A 17,545-nucleotide genomic window follows, 5' to 3' on the forward strand; every position below is an offset into this window, starting at 1 on the left:
TGCTGTGCAGGAGAATGCTAAGGAGGGGTGAGACAGCGATGGCTGCCAGGGCAGTTTCAAGACACTCACTTTGTCAGACCTATACGGTCTGTAAACCTTTTCTGATACTGGATCCAGGTCCTTGGTACCAGATTCCTGCTGCTTACAGCCTCCACTACTTCTCAGCGCACCTGCTTTGTCAGGCATCCTCCTCCCATCCTCAGGGAAGAGCCCTTCTCTTCTGGACCCAGCTGTGTTCACTGTGATCTCCAGGGACGAGTCTGAGAACCAGAAGACAACCTTTCCACATCTTCCTTCCATCCTGCTGAAACTTCCTTCTTCTCACCAGTATATTCAATCACTGACTGCTGCCATTGTGAGACCTGCCAGGCACCCTTTCAATAACAAACCCTCATTGCATATTTATGTTCATCCACCTGCCAACCCTCTCTAATTGGTCAGGTAACCCAGAGGCAGGATGATAAAACCCGGTGGGAAACTGCCTCAGTTGGTGCTTTTCTTCCAACACCTAGTAGTGCACAAGACACATTTTCACCTCATCCCATAACTAATTTTACTGGAACACGTCACTGGCCTGTCGCCAGAGGCTTATAGCTTGAGGGGCGCCATGCCACATCCCACATGGCTGACCAGGTGTCTATTCCACGCTTGCCAGTGCCATTGGTATATTAGAAAGATTTTGCAGGTTGATATTCACCCTGTTTGGCTGCGTTATGGACGCACCTTCCTTGACCCAATTTGTGGGGAGGCAGTGGCATAGTGGTATTATCGCTGGCTGAGTAATCCAGAGACCCAGAGTCATGCTCTGGGGACCCAGGTTCAAATCCCGCCATGGTAGATGGTGAAATTTGAATTCAATAAAAATCTGCAAGTAAAAGTCTAATAATGACCATGGAACCATTGTAGATTGTTATAAAAACCCATCTGATTCACTAATGTCCTTTAGTGAAGGAAATATTTTGTCCTTACTTGGTCTGACCTACACGTGACTCCAGATCGTAAGCAATGTGGTTGACTCTTAAATGCCCTCAAGGATGGGCAATAAATGCTGGTCCAGCCAGAGACGGCCACAATAACAAAAAAGGTCCTGGGGTGGGACTCAAACCTGGAGATTCTGGCTCAGAGGCAGCGATGCTATCCACTTTGCCACAAGACCTCTCTGAACAACCAAAGTAGAATCCACGAATTAATCAAACAAGTTTGTGATCAAGCAGTTCAATCAATACAACAGGGTCTTGGGGCTGGATTCTTCAGCCACACCCGCGATCGCCGTGGATGGAACGCGGACCATCGGGCTATTGACCTCGGGCGGGAATGTCCGGTTGCCGGGTAGGCGAGGCTGAAGAGTCCCGTCCAATATGTGGAAAATTTAATCTGTTGTTCCCAAAATTGGATTATTTGTGACACTCTGTCCTAAGGTCTGGGTTCGATCGGAGGGCAGGGGTGACCTTATACGCAGCCGGGCAATTTTTGGGTGGGCGGTCCGGGTCGGCCGCACGGCCGATCGGGGGCACTATGTTCAGGGTCCAGTTCCGCGGTCTGAGTCCGCCATGGAGCACGGCACAGCCACTGGAGGCCGCCGCTGTGCACATGCGTGGCCTCTGACCCGGAAGTGCGGGGGCCCGTATCTGAGGCAAAAGCTGCTAGTTTCACGCTGGTTCACTGCTAACCCCCTGCAGAGCTGGGAATATGTGGCCCCTTCACGCCAGGTTTTCTGGCGTGAAAGTCCACAGTTTTTACAATGGTGAGGGGACATACTCCCAAAAACAGAGAATCCAGCTCCTGATGCCACAGGTCTATGTTTAGATCATCACAAAGCACAGGGGCCCAGCACGGATGAACATAGGCCCCCACGGAACCAACCCGCCCGTCGATCGGTAGGCCCCGATCGCGGGCCAAGCCACCGTGGAGGCCGCTCCCGGGGTCAGATTCCCCCCCCCCTCCCTCCAGGACGGCTCCCACAGACACAGCTGCCAGGTCCCTCAGTGTGGGACCTGAGTAACCCACGCCGGCAGGACTCGGCCGAACTCGGCTACCACTCGGCCCGTCGGGGTCGGAGAATCCCGGCCAATATTCTTGTAAATATCAGGGACACGGGTTCAATTCCGGCGTCGGGTTACTGTCTGTGTGGAGTTTGCACTTTCTCCCCGCGTCTTTGTGGGTTTCCTCCCGGTGCTCTGGTTTCCATAGAAATCATAGAATTTACAGTGCAGAAGGAGGCCATTCGGCCCATCGAGTCTGCACCGGCTCTTGGAAAGAGCACAATACCCAAGGTCAACACCTCCACCCTATCCCCATAACCCAGTTACCCTACCCAACACTAAGGGCAATTTTGGACACTAAGGGCAATTTATCATGGCCCAATCCACCTAATCTGCACATCTTTGGACTGTGGGAGGAAACCGGAGCACCTGGAGGAAACCCACGCACACACGGGGAGGATGTGCAGACTCCGCACAGACAGTGACCCAAGACGGAATCGAACCTGGGACCCTGGAGCTGTGAAGCAATTGTGCTATCCACAATGCTACCATTCCCCCCACAGTCCAAAGATATGCAGGTCAGGTGGATGGACCATGCTAAATTGCCCCTTAGTGTGCAAAAGGTTAGGTTGGGTTACTGGGTCTATGGGGAGAGAGTGGAGGCATGGGCATAAGAAGGGTGCTCTTTCCAAGGGCCGGTGCAGACCTGATGGGCCGAATGGCCTTCTTCTGCACTGTAAATTCTATAATATCTATGGTTTGGCTGGGTAGGCAGAGATGTGGCAAATGGAATTCAATCCGGCCAAATGTGAGGCATTTTGGGGGGGAAACAAAGCAAGGGAAGATATTGAAAGGGGCTGAGGAAGTGACAGACCCTGGAGTGCATGTCCACAGGTCCTTGAAGGAGGCAGGACAGGGTGGACAAGAAAGCATACGGAATGTTTTCCTTTATCAGGCAAGGTATTGAATATAAAAGCAGGAATCTGGTGATGGAACTGTATAAAGATTCTTCGGCCGCAGTTGGAATTTTGTATACAGTTCTGGTTACAGGAAAGTCATAATTGCTCTGGAGAGGGGGCGAAGGATATTTACAAGAATATTGTCAGCCTTGCAAATTGCGGTTATGAAATGAGATGGATGGGCTAGGATTATTTTTCTTAGAACAGAAGAGGTTAAGGGGGTGACCTAATTAGGTGTGCAAAACCATCATGGGCCGAGATAGGGTAGACGGGAAAGACTTGTTTCCCCTAGCTGAGGGGACAATTAACAAGGGACATAGCTTTAAGGTGATTAATGGAAGGATTAAAGGAGACATGACGAAAACTATTTCACTCAAATGGTGGCGGATGTCTGGAATTTGCTGCCAAAGTTGGTGTTTGAGGCTGAAATGCTCAACTCGTTTAAACAGTACCTGGACCCGTATCTGAAGTGCTGTAACCTGCAAATCTACGGACCAGATACTGGAAACAGGGATCAAAATGGAACTGCAAGTTTATTTTTTATCTTTTTAGGCTGGCGCAGACACGATGTACTGAATGGCCTCCTTCTGCACCGTATCCTTTCTATGGTTCCCTGAAGATCGCCATTTGTCAAGGCTGTTTGTCTACCCACATAGTCCCAGGGTGATGGGGAGGAATTACAGGTCAGTCATACAAACCTACAAAATGAAAACAGCAACAACAAAACGTACAACCAGTATGATTAGTTGTCTTTTTTATTCTAATACTTCTGGAAATATATATTTTATTTACAAATTCACCCATTGTGTGAACACAGCAATTTTATTACACCAAACCATGACATTTGCATTTAGCAATTCATTTAAATAATAATTTTCGTATGTACAGAGTTGCTTTCTCTTTTGTGCTATTCTGAAATTCCTTTTACTTTTACAAAACAATATCTGATGGCGAAATGTTGATGTATAGTAAACAGGAACTTAAATGAACAACTGTGAGAAGGTGAAAGGGTCAACTGCGAATCCTGATGATTCCACATAAGAGTTTGAAATCGAGAGCTTAGCTCACCTATTGATGAAAAACACTTTAAGAGATACTACATATTATCGGGGAAAGCAAAAGGTGGTTTAACAATATGATAAATCTGATGCATTCATCACACTGCCTAAAATATGATGGCTCATTTCATACTTAATACAACAAAAAGTTAATTTGTATTCAGAAATAATTAATTCAGGTAAGGTTGCCATGGAATGTGTTAAATCCAGTTGAAAGGCCTTGCATGGGTCGGATTTGCTTTCTGCTAATTTTCCAAAATGACCAAACCCCTCTGTCCCTTTTCATGTCCAAGATTTTAATTGTGACTTTTATAACCCTCAGAAGGACCATGGGAAAACAATTTTTATCTCCCCGTGGACCTGTGGAGTGCAAGCTTTCCATATAGGGGGCGGAGGGCACCCAGCTGGAGCTCATTAAAGACTGTAGATAAAAGCCTGCCCAAAACAGGGTCTGGTATGGTTAGTTCTCCCAGCAAGGACTGTACCGGGAGGGAGTTACTGCCGTGAGTAGAATGTCGTACATAGTTAAATAGATCTCTGTTCCACGATCTATTCTTTAAGTTACTAAAGTGACCTTCTGCAGTCATAATCATATTTAGTTTCACTTTCCACTTCCGATGTCCTCTTACTTCAGATGATGTATCGCCAAGATCGTAAGTCAAATAACACAGGAACCTTTTCCACCTGAAGATGGTTTCCAATGTCACTTAACAGGCCCAACTATGAAGCAGCGTTTCCAAATTTCAGTTATATCATTACTAAATAAGTCTCAACCCGTCCAATCATTCTGATTCAAAAACTTAGCTTGAGGAACATAAGAACATAAGAACTAGGAACAGGAGTAGGCCATCTGGCCCCTCGAGCCTGCTCCGCCATTTAATGAGATCATGGCTGATCTTTGTGGACTCAGCTCCACTCTCCGGCCCGTACACCATATCCCCGAATCCCTTTATTCTTTAGAAAGGCATCTATCTTTTTCTTAAAAACGTTTAAAAAAGGAGCCTCAACTGCTGCACTGGGCAAGGAATTCCAGAGATTCACAACCCTTTGGGTGAAGAAATTCCTCCTACACTCCGTCCTAAATCTACCTCCCCTTATTTTGAGGCTATGCCCGTTCTGCTTTCCCTGACCAGTGGAAACAACCTGCCCGCATCTATTCTATCTATTCCCTTCATAATTTTATATGTCTCAATAAGATCCCCCAACATCCTTCTAAACTCCAATGAGTACAGTCCCAGTCTACTTAACCTCTCGTCATAATCTAATCCCCTCAACTCTGGGATCAACCTAGTGAATCTCCTCTGCACTCCCTCCAGGGCCAATATGTCCTTTCTCAGATAAGGAGACCAAAACTGAACACAATACTCCAGATACGGCCTCACCAACACCCTATACAATTGCAGCATAACCTCACTAGTCTTGAACTCCATCCCTCTAGCAATGAAAGACAAAACCCAATTAGCCTTCTTAATCACCTGTTGCACCTGCACACCAAATTTTTGCGACTCGTGCACCAGCACACCCAAGTCCCTCTGCACAGCAGCATGTTTTAACATCTTACCGTTTAAATAATAATCCATTCTCCTGTTAGTCCTCCCAAAATGGATAGCCTCACACTTGGCAACATTGAATTCCATCTGCCAGACCCTAGCCCATTCACCTAACCTATCCAAATCCTTCTGCAGACTTCCGGTATCCTCTGACCTTTTTGCTTTACCACTCATCTTAGTGTCGTCTGCAAACTTTGACACATTGCACTTGGTCCCCAACCCCAAATCGTCTATGTAAATTGTGAACAACTGCGGGCCCAACACTGATCCTTGAGGGACCCCACTAGTTACAGGTTGCCAACCAGAGAAACACCCATTCATCCCCACTCTCTGCTTTCTGTTAGTTAACCAATCCTCTGCCCATGCTACCTCTTTACCCTCAATGCCATGCATCTTTAGTTTATGCAGCAACCTTTTGTGTGGCACCTTGTCAAAAGCTTTCTGGAAATCCAGATATACCACATCCATTGGCTCCCCGTTATCCACTGCACTGGTAACGTCCTCAAAAAATTCTACCAAATTAGTCAGACACGACCTACCCTTTGTGAACCCATGCTGCATCTGCCCAATGGGACAATTTCCCTCCAGGTGCCCCGCTATTTCCTCCTTAATGATAGATTCCAGCATTTTCCCTACAACCGAAGTTAAGCTCACCGGCCTATAATTACCCGCTTTCTGCCGACCCCCTTTTTTAAACAGTGGTGTCACATTTGCTACTTTCCAATCCTCTGGGACCACCCCAGAGTCTAGTGCATTTTGATAAATTATCACTAGTGCTTTTACAATTTCCCTAACCATCTCTTTTAACACTCTGGGATGCATCCCATCAGGGCCAGGAGACTTGTCTACCTTTAGCCCCATTAGCTTGCCCAATACTGCCTCCTTAGTGATTACAATCATCTCAAGGTCCTCACCTATCATATCCTTATTTCCATCAGTCACTGGCATGTTATTTGTGTCCTCCACTGTGAAGACTGACCCAAAAAACCTGTTCAGCTCCTCAGCCATTTCCCCGTCTCCTATTATTAAATCTCCCTTCTCATCTTCCAAAGGACCAATATTTACCTTAGCCACTCTTTTTTGTCTTATATATTTGTAGAAGCTTTTACTATCTGCTTCTATGTTCTGAGCCAGTTTACTTTCATAGTCTACCTTACTCTTCTTTATAGCTTTTTTAGTAGCTTTCTGTTGTCCCCTAAAGACTTCCCAGTCCTCTAGTCTCCCACTAATTTTTGCCACTTTGTATGTTTTTTCCTTCAATTTGATACTCTCCCTCACCTCCTTAGATATCCACGGTAGATTTTTCCCCTTTCCACCGTCTTTCTTTTTTGTCGGTATGAACCTTTTCTGAACACTGTGAAAGATCGCTCGGAAGGTTCTCCATTGTTCCTCAACTGCTTCACCATGAAGTCTTTGCTCCCAGTCTACCTTAGCTAGCTCTTCTCTTATCCCATTGTAATCGCCTTTGTTTAAGCACAAAACACTAGTGTTTGATTTTACCTTGTCATCCTCCAACTGTATTTTAATTTCCACCATATTGTGGTCGCTCGTTCCAAGAGGATCCCGAACTATGAGATCATTAATCAATCCTGCCTCATTACACAGGACCAGATCTAGGACCGCTTGTTCCCTTGTAGGTTCCATTACATACTGTTCCAGGAAATTATCCCGGGCACATTCTATAAACTCCTCCTCAAGGCTGCCTTTACCAACCTGGTTAAACCAATCGATATGCAGATTAAAATCTCCCATGATAACCGCTGTACCATTTCTACATGCATCCGTTATTTCTTTGCTTATTGCCTGCCCTACCATCCTGTTACTATTTGGTGGCCAATAGACTACTCCTATCAGTGACCTTTTCGCCTTACTATTCCTGATTTCCACCCAAATTGATTCAACCTTGTCCTCCATAGCACCAATATCATCCCTTACTATTGCCCGGATGCCATCCTTAAACAACAAAGCTACACCACCGCCCTTACCGTCCATTCTATCCTTTCGTATAGTCTGATACCCTTGGATATTTAACTCCCAGTCGTGACCATCTTTTAAACATGTTTCAGTAATGGCCACTAAATCATAGTCATTCACGATGATTTGTGCCATCAACTCATTTACCTTATTTCGTATACTACGAGCATTCAGGTAAAGTGCACTTATGCTGTTTTTTATGTCTTTGTTATGAATCCTAACACCTTGATCAGTAACTTTTCGCAATTTATTTTTCCTCTTACCCTTTCTCCTAATTTTCCTTGTCTTTGAACCCATATCTCTACATAATAACCTGTCACGTAACCTGCTGCCTTGATCTCCATTAACCATTGTACTGTCCATAGCTTTACACTTCCCTTCCCCCCAACTTGCTAGTTTAAAGTCCTTGTGACCAACCTATTTATCCTATTCGCTAGAACACTTGTCCCAGAATGGTTCAGGTGAAGACCGTCCCAACGGTACAGGTCCCTCCTGCTCCAGTCCTGATGCCAATGCCCCATGAAATGGAATCCCTCTTTCCCGCACCACTCATTTAGCCACATGTTAACTTCTCTAATTTTCTCAACCCTATGCCAATTGGCACATGGCTCGGGTAGTAATCCAGAGATTATAACCCTGGAGGACCTGTTCTTTAATTTAGTCCCGAGTGTTTGATAATCCCCAAACAGGTCCTCTTTCCTAGTCTTACCTATGTTGTTAGTCCCAACGTGGACCACAACAACTGGATCCTCCCCCTCCCTCTCCAAAATCCTTTCAAGCCGATCAGAGATGTCCCTCACCCTGGCACCGGGCAGGCAACATACCATGCGGGACTCTCGATCTGGATGCCATCAATCCCCTAATTATAGAATCCCCTACAACTACCACTTGTCTTTTTGCTCCCCCCTCTTGAATGGCTTCCTGTACCACGGTGCAGTGGTCAGTCAATGCATCCTCCCTACAGCCCTCATCCTCATCCACACAGGGAGCAAGTACCTCATACCTGTTGGACAAGGTCAAGGGCTGAGGCTCCTCAACTCCTAAACTCAGGATCCCCCTACCTGCCTCCCTTGCAGTCACACCACTCTGTCCCTGACCACTGTCCGAATTAACAGAACTTATTCTACCGGGTGTGACTGCCTCCTGAAACAAAGCGTCCAGGTAATGTTCCCCCTCCCTGATGTGCCGCAGTGTTCAGCTCGGTCTCCAGCTCATCAATTCTGAGTCGAAATTCCTCGAGCAGCCAGCACTTGCTGCAGATGTGCTCACTGACGGTCTCAATGGGATCCACCAATTCCATCATCATACAGCAACAGCACGTCACCTGTCCAGCCATATTCAACTAGTTAATTAATTCAAATATTTAAAAAAAAAATTTTTTTAATATATAACCTCAAGGATAAACCCGAACACCAACAAAAACACAGCCCTCTATGGCCACTCACCCAAACTCAGTCACTCACCTGAACTCAGATGCACTCTGTTCCAATCAGCACTCCGTGACTAAAGGCACTCCTGCCACCCTTTTGTGCATTCACCTCTCCCAGCACTGTCCCGGCTCTCTCCTCCCGCGCTTTTTAAATCTCCCGGCTCTCTCCTCCGACGCTGTTTTCACTGTTCCTGGCTCTCTCTGCTCCCGCGCTGTTTTCGCTGTCCCTGCTCTCTCCTCCCGCGCTTTTAAAATCTCCCGGCTCTCTCCTCCGGCGCTGTTTTCGCTGTCCCATCTCTCTCTGCTCCCGCGCTGTTTTCGCTGTCCCGGCTCTCTCCTCCCGCGCTTTTAAAATCTCCCGGCTCTCTCCTCCGGCGCTGTTTTCGCTGTCCCGTCTCTCTCTGCTCCCGCGCTGTTTTTGCTGTCCCGTCTCTCTCTGCTCCCGCGCTGTTTTCGCTGATATGTGAATATGTGTGTGTGAAAACACAGAAAACCATTCATAAACACGTGATAAGATGTTGTCTGAACAACTGATTTCATTTCCTGGTCCTTTTATTCAGTTCTCTTCATTATAAATTGCAGCATCATATGATTTTCTGTGATTCTGTCAATGTCTTTCAGGCAGCTCTTATTTTCAATGTAAGACTATCATTGTTTTGGGTTTCTATTAAGTATATGAGATGAGGCGTCCCGGGATACATTCGAAACAGAAATGTCACCTCAAATTGATTTAGAGCTAGTTTGTTTTGATGGACTAAACATTTTTGTTCATTAATTGTCTTATAATATAGCAGAGCTACTTTTTGACTCAGAGAAGAAAATCCAGCAAAGTTATTGCAATAGAGTAGAAGAAATATTTATACAAAGCATTTTTAAGGAAATGTGTGTATTAACTGGTCATTTTTCACACCTGTAATGGTATCGCCTGCACAACTGTCATTCTATCTGACATAGGTTAACAAGAAGTCTTATTTTCATAAGAGTCTCAGGTATCACAAAGTCTCAGATTCTGCTAATACCTGATTTGAAACTTGGAAAGTTGTTACAATCGATATTTATTAAACTGTTTCAATAAAATGAATGTGGTCGATTGATCTGGTTACCAACATGATACGAATCCAAAATCTTGGAAATCAATTGGAGTCTACATCGCAAAAGAGATGACCTGCTAATAAAGTCTAGATTAATAGGAGCAACTACTGTTACAATAACATCCTTGTCATTTAATTTCGTTTCATTTCTCATTTTGGCGTCTATTCATAAGCTTCAAATGCTACCATAAAATTACAAAGAGGTGTCCATTCCACATAACTAATTGTAATAAAGTGCATTTGGGAAATTTATGGATGCATATGTAATAATCCTTAAAATGTGCAAATTAAATGATTTGTTAATTAAAAATTGAATTATCAGGATATATTTTACTGAGTGACTAATAATTTTGGATGATTTTTCAGCCCTTCCCAAACCCCTGCGGCAGGCAGAATGGACAAACCACGCAAAATGCCATCGGCATCCAGAGACCCTACAGTGCAGAAGGAGGCCATTCGGCTCATCAAATCTGTGCCGATTTCCCGAAAGAGCACTCTATCTAGGCCACCTCCCCCACCCTATCCCCGTAAAGCCACGTATTGATCATGGCCAATCCACCTAACCTGCACATCTTTGGACTGTGGGAAGAAACTGGAGGACCTGGAGGAAACCCACGCAGACACGGGGAGAACGTACAAACTCCACAGAGACAGTCACCCAAGGTCAGAATTGAACCCAGGTCCCTGGCACTGTGGGGCAGCAGTGTTAAGCATTACGCCACCATGATGTCCAATTGGCGGGATCAGAAAATGGTGAGCTACCTCCACTGCCAGGAAACACACCAGAAAATCCTGCCCTCTGTATTAAAATAAGTAATTCCCCACGAGAACACAACCTGAAGTACCTTAACCTCTGAATGTGCATGCCTAAAGATTCCTTCAGTAACAGTAAAGTACATTATCCTAGCCTTGGAGAGGAAGTATAATGCTAAATGCTTGAAAGGTACAGCCTCCTTTCCTGAAGGCAATGAGTCATGCTGAGGTATAGTTCCACTGGCACCAGCAATGATCTAGTACCTCACACAAATGATCATTTGTCATATATCAAGTCTAGACGGTGAGTAATGGAATGCTATTACATTGAGGATGGGATCACAACCAAACCTAGCTTTGCTCTCACTAGTACCCACCAATGCCCACAATCCACCATGAATCATTGGATAATAAGCAGTTGCAAAAGCTATGGCTTATTTTTCTTCTCTGTTGTGTTGAGCCAACAGAGTCTTTCCAATGCTCTGATTGAGATCAACCAACAAAGGAGTGGTTCAGGATCAAAACTAAAAGATCCTGCTCTGGTTGATCCAAAGCTAGGTTTGGTTGTGATCCCATCCTCAATGTAATAGCATTCCATTACTCACCGTCTAGACTTGATATATGACAAATGATCATTTGTGTGAGGTACTAGATCATTGCTGGTGCCAGTGGAACTATACCTCAGCATGACTCATTGCCATCTGGTAAAAAGGCCAGGTCTAAAGTGAAACAAATAAAAAACAAACTATACATGTTTTTCATAAACTGACGAGGGAGAAAACTTTCTTATAGGGATATCTATATAGGAATCAATGTGTCAGCAAGCCTTGTGGCAGAATGGTAGTGCCCCTACCACTGGACGAGAAGCTCTGGGCTAAGTCCAACGCCAAGACTTGTTGGCCAAGGAAGGAACGTTCAACGTGGTTCAACGGGCTGACTGATAATCAGTGTGAAAATCCTCCCCCACTATTCCCCGCAAGGGTATAGGTAGGCTAGCAACAACAATGTGTCAGCTCGTGAGCCTAAGGTGCGGCAGGGCGTTCGGTATGACTTGGGCAAACACTTAATTTTATATTGAATAATGTCAAGCAAACAAAATTATTTTTGAATGCCAAAGAAGAATTTTCAATTCGCTTTAAAAGCAACATTACGTCAAGTGGAACTGTTCTGACATGTGAAGAAATCTCTGGATGAGCAGGAAAATATAATCCACCTGTTTTTGTTATGAAGAAATCGGTGGAATGATGCAAGTTCACGATGCAGGGGACCTTTGGTACTTATCCTAGTCTGTCTGCTGAAGCAACTGCTGTGTCACCAATAAAACTGTTTAACCGACTCCACCATGAGAACCATTTTCTAACATTAGATGCCTATCAAATAATTAGTGCAAAGTAGATTGGAGGCATGAAGACGATCTGGCATCACATTTTCTACAATGAACTGAGAGCTGCTCCTGAAAAACATCCAGCTATTCTCACGGAAGCCACCCCTGAACCCCAAAGCCAACAGTGCAAAAAAAAAATTCCATTTGATAGGTAAAGCATTCCTTTGTCAAAATGCTCCAGTTAGACCATAACACCCGAATGAGAAGTAGCATTGATAACTACTTATCTTTAGAACTCTTTTTGGTAACAACACTGATGCCACCATATGCAGAGCTCCTTCTAAAGGCATATAGGTAGGCGCTGCTCCAGTGTATCCACTCTAGATGCAGTGCCTGAGATAGTTTCCTCTCATGAAGCTTACATAAAGAACTGAAACAAAAAGAAAATGATTCACCGCCAAGGCGAAACTAATGACAAATATGAGCTGGTGAAGACATTGGAAGCTGAATACTTTTAATCAATAGTGTCAGGCTGAACAAAATTGATAAATGATAAGTCGCTGAAAGTAAGCGCACATGTAAAGCAGGCAGTAAAGAAGGAAAAAGGTATGTTGGCCTTCACAGCAAGAGGATTTGAGTATAGGAATAGAGATGCTTTAAAAAAAAAATTTAGAGTACCCAATTCATTTTTTCCTATTAAGGGGCAATTTAGCGTGGTCAATCCACCTACCCTCCACATCCTTTGGGTTGTGGTGGCTAAACCCATGCAAACACGGGTAGAATGTGCAAACTCCACACGGACAGTGACCCAGAGCTGGGATCGAACCTGGGACCTCGGCGCGTGAGGCAGCAGTGCTATCCACTGTGCCACCGCGCAGCTCCTTCATTTTTTTAAATTAAGGGGCAATTTGGCGTGGCCAATCCACCTACCCTACGCATCTTTTGGGTTGTGGGGGCAAAACCCATGCAAACACGGGGAGAATGTGCAAACTCCACACGGACAGTGACTCAGAGCCGGGATCGAACCTGGGACCTCGGCGCTTGAGGCAGTTGTGTTAACCACTGCGCCACCGTGCTGCCCTGGAATAGAGATGTTTTACTGCAATTGTATAGGGCATTGGTGAGGCCACACCTGGAGTATTTTGTACAGCTTTGGTGTCCTTATCTGAGAAAGGATGCTATTGCTATGGAGGGAATCAACGAAGGCTTACCAGGCTGATTCCTCGGATGGCAGGATTGTTATATGAGGTGCGACTAAATCGGTTAGGGTTAGGGCGGCACAGTGGCTAGCACTGCTGCCTCACAGTGCTAGGGATCTGGGTTCAATTCCGACTTCGGATGACTGTGTGGACTTTGCACTTTCTTCCTGGGTCTGTGTGGGTTTCCTCTGGGTGCTCTGGTTTCCGCCCACAGTTCTAAGATGTGCAGGTTAGGTGGACTGGCCCTGATAAATTGCCCTTTAATGTCCAAAAGAGTAGGTGGGGTTACTGGGTTATAGGAATAGGGTGGGGCCTGACTTTAGGTAGGGTGCTCTTTCAGCGGGCCGGTGCAAACTCGATGGGCTGAATGGCCTCCTTCTGCACAGTAGGAATTCTATGATTCCATATTCATTGGAGTTTAGAAGAGTGAGAGGGGATCACATAGAAACTTTACAAAATTCTAACAGGATTAGACAGGGTAGATTCAGAAAGAATGCTCCCGATTGGGGGGTGGGGGGGGTCCAGAATGAGGGGTCATAGTTGAGGATAATGGGTAAACCTTTTAGGACTGAGATGAGGAGAAATTTCTTCACCTAGAGAGTGGTGAATCTGTGGAATTTACTACCACAGAAAGTAGTTGAGGCCAAAATGTGTAATTTTAAGAAGGAATTATGTATAGATCTTGGGTTAAAGGAATCACGGGATATGGGGGTAGAAGGTGGGATCAGGCTATTGAACTTGATGATCAGCCATGATTATGATGAATGGGAGTTAGGCCCGAAGGGCCGAAAGGCCTGCTCCTGCTTCCATTTTCTTTTTATGTTTCTATGTATATTAGATAAACACCTGGGAGCCATTCTATACATAAATACGAATCTCTGCATGAGGAAATGTCATTAATTATGACATGTATTTTACACATGGAAATTATTCAATTGTACCATTGGCTTACAACATCTGAATGCAGGTAAATGTTCAGATTAAATACAGAAGAAAGTCATGTACATCCTGCTCGTTATAAACTCTGTAGTAAGCGGCATAAAATAAACATGGGCAATCAACACATGTGTAGATCGCCAATGTCTTAGTGCAAATTTTAGGTCAATAACAATGATTTCTCTCTTCTAATTAACCACCAAAGATTCAAATGTCAATTAAAAATACCACAATAGTTTACAACTAAATGTAAGGCCTGCTGGCTCTATCTTACAGAGTAATAGAGCGAAATGAACCACCTGTATCAGCAAACGTACACTCATGATTTTATAAAACCCACTTGCTCGTAAAGCATATCGTCAGGCTACCACATTCCTCACAATGATGCACAGCGGCGGTCTTGAATAGTAGTCTCATTTTGGCTGTTTAAGTGCATCACCGTCTTGATCTAAGTTAATGCCACTCTGTTAAAATAATTGAATCCTTGAGGAAAGTTCACTGTACACGTGGAAGTTGGCATTATGGCGCTTTAGCAATGATGCTGCTAATGGAACAGGATCTGTTTATTTGGGAGCTGGAACATCTTTTCCCTCGACGATGTGATTGATGAGGCCAGGGACTGGAAGCGAAAACCACTCTCTCTGCACTGTGCCACCTGTAGCATTTCTCATCCTCCTCAATCCAGCAGCCCGGTATCTCAGCCCGTGCTCACCCTGTTGTTAAATTCTGAGAACATGTAAACATGACAGGAGAGAAAACACAGAGCAAAAAAAAAACTGTGGGAAAATAAAGGCTCAGAAAGACTTTGTCAGCTATGGTTCAAATCGTTGGGGGGGGGGGGGGGGGGGGGGGAGACATTCTTTGATCGGATGTCACGTGACAGCTGAGGATTCATTTTGAAGATTTACCATAGCAGCACACAGTATTTTAAAAAGTTGATGAGCTCAATGGCAATGTATCAAAGTCAACCATGATCATAATTTTTGCACTTGATTATCCAGGCCCAATCACTTCAGGTTAAGAAGTAAATATATTACATAATACTTTTCTGTTCTCTTATAGCCCTTAACTGTTCTCTGCTCAAATTATTCGAGTTGTGATTTTTATTGCAACAAATGTACTGGCTCCAAATCTGGAGAAAAGTCACCCGGAACTTGTTTATCTTGAAAGCATAGACTATGGGGTTTACAGCAGAGTTTGCGTGGGTTAGAAAGATGGCGATGTACATCACTATATTTGGTTTTTCACAGAAAGGACAGAACAGTGTAATGCAGTTGATGATGTGTAGAGGAAGCCAACATATTGCAAATAAAAGCAACACTAGAGCCAGCGACTTGGCAAGTTTCAGCTCCTTCCCAAAGTACCTGCTTGGATCGGTATTGTTGATTGACACTGCCTTTTGATTCAGGTGCTTCCGAATAAGATTAAATATTTCCACGTAGATCACAAAGATCAACACGAGAGGTGGCAGCACCCATCCGAAAAAGTTGAAGTAGACCATGTAGTCCATGCTGATTACCGTCTCAAACTGGCACACAATTATATTGTTCACGAGGCTTGAGTTCACCCCATCTTGAGTTGCCTCTGTGTAATTGTTCCATCCAAACATTGGGATCATACCGACAATCATAGATATGACCCAGCATAGAATAACAGCAGCCCCAGCTCGCTTCTGCGTCACGACACTCTTGTAGCTATGGAACAGAAATAAAAACACTAGGTTAGGTCATCAACTTCACATTTAAGCTCAACGTAACAATCTTCCTTCTGAAACGATTCTATTGCAGAATCTAAACCAATGCACAATGTTGGAGAAGCAGGGCCCAACCATGGACTGATAGTTTTCCACCATTCTTAGCCATTTCTTCTTGAGGTGGTTCCAATCAGAAGCAAATGCTTATCCTCAGCAAATCAAGAAGAACCAAAAGTCCATTCACTCTGTGGTGATCCCTGTAGGTGCATGCACACAAGGGGTTAATGGGCAGATAGCAGCACCACATGATCACCAGGGGACTGGACCAACAGGGGTATAAAGGGCAGCCACATGGAGTCTCTCTCTGTCTCTCGGGTGTGCTGTGAACAGGGAAACACCAGAATCACATAGATAGTTACTGGAGTTACATTTAGTTACAATTGTTAAATCTTGTTATCCAATTCCAATTCCCATGTTAAGGTAAAGAACTCACGCATTAAAAGTTATAGTTACTCAATAAACCTTTGTTGTTACTGGACGAGTTTGAGTCTTCTTCAACAAGATTCAGAGGACCTCACCATCAGCCAAGGATTGAGTAACACGTGTATCGACCACGCAGGTAACACTACACACTCTTGGCCACTTTAAAGTACCTCCACGGAACTCTCCGGCAAAGGGACAAATGGAGATGAGAACGTTGGGAATAATTGCAAGCATAATCTTTCGTTTTCATCCAGAACGTAATCCAGAACGTCCAAAACTTTATTTCCCTTATAATAAACAGGAGACAGATTGTGGCCTTTAAGAGTTGTAAATGGAGCCTGAATCAGCTCAATTAAAGCCATGAAACGTAGCACGAGAAAAGCTCAGCTGATTAGTAGAAAATGATTGGTGTCTAACAGTAGCTTGCCATTAAACTTAGATTTTCGCACAGCGGAATCGAATAGTAAAGGGCCTGTTCTAGATGTTGCATCTGTGAGAAACATGCATTTAATTAGTAAACAATGATTGGATTGAAACGTTGAGTAATACAGAAATGCTGCCAATGTTAGTGACAGATTCAATTTCACAGAATTTTACTTGCTTTGATGCTTTGACATTACAAGTTCCAGGAAGTGGAAGGCACAATTGTCTAAGGTCTCTCGGTAATTTGCAGCCACAAAATTAGATTCCGCAGTACCACTGGTGCCGGTTTCATGGACAGCTGAAACTGCCAAAAACTGGGCCAAGACTCTTCCAGCCAGGATGCCAACATGTGTGAGTTGTGCCTGCCGCTGCAAGCCTGCAGTGTGGGAAGATTGTGATGTCAAATCGCTAACAATGATTTAGCCACCATCTGCCATTTTGAGCATGCAGGCCCATTTAACATCAAGGTTCAGAGATTGAGCACAAAAAACAAGGCTGACATTCAGTACTGAGAAAGTGCTGCACTGCCAGAGGTGCAGGTAAGATATGAAAGCAAGTCACCCCCCCCCTCTCCATACCCCAAATCACCCCCCCCCCCCCCCGCCCCCCCCCCCCCCCCCCCCCCCCCCCACACACACACACACACATACATGGACAGATGTAAAAGATCCTACGGCACTATGTGAGGAAG

At 44.7% G+C, this 17,545-nt stretch overlaps 1 protein-coding gene across 1 annotated transcript in view; it reads right to left on the bottom strand.

Annotated features, from left to right (window-relative positions):
- Positions 1-11,465: 11,465 nt before the first annotated feature.
- The window catches only part of LOC140393877 (adenosine receptor A1-like), a 194,671-nt gene continuing 188,591 nt past the window's right edge, over positions 11,466-17,545 (bottom strand). The window contains exon 2 of the mRNA XM_072480445.1: positions 11,466-15,949. Coding sequence (XP_072336546.1) covers positions 15,289-15,949 — 661 coding nt within the window. The 3' untranslated portion in view covers positions 11,466-15,288. The remainder of the gene's footprint in view (positions 15,950-17,545) is intronic.

Source organism: Scyliorhinus torazame, chromosome 17, assembly GCF_047496885.1.
Source record: "Scyliorhinus torazame isolate Kashiwa2021f chromosome 17, sScyTor2.1, whole genome shotgun sequence".
Taxonomy (NCBI): domain Eukaryota; kingdom Metazoa; phylum Chordata; class Chondrichthyes; order Carcharhiniformes; family Scyliorhinidae; genus Scyliorhinus; species Scyliorhinus torazame.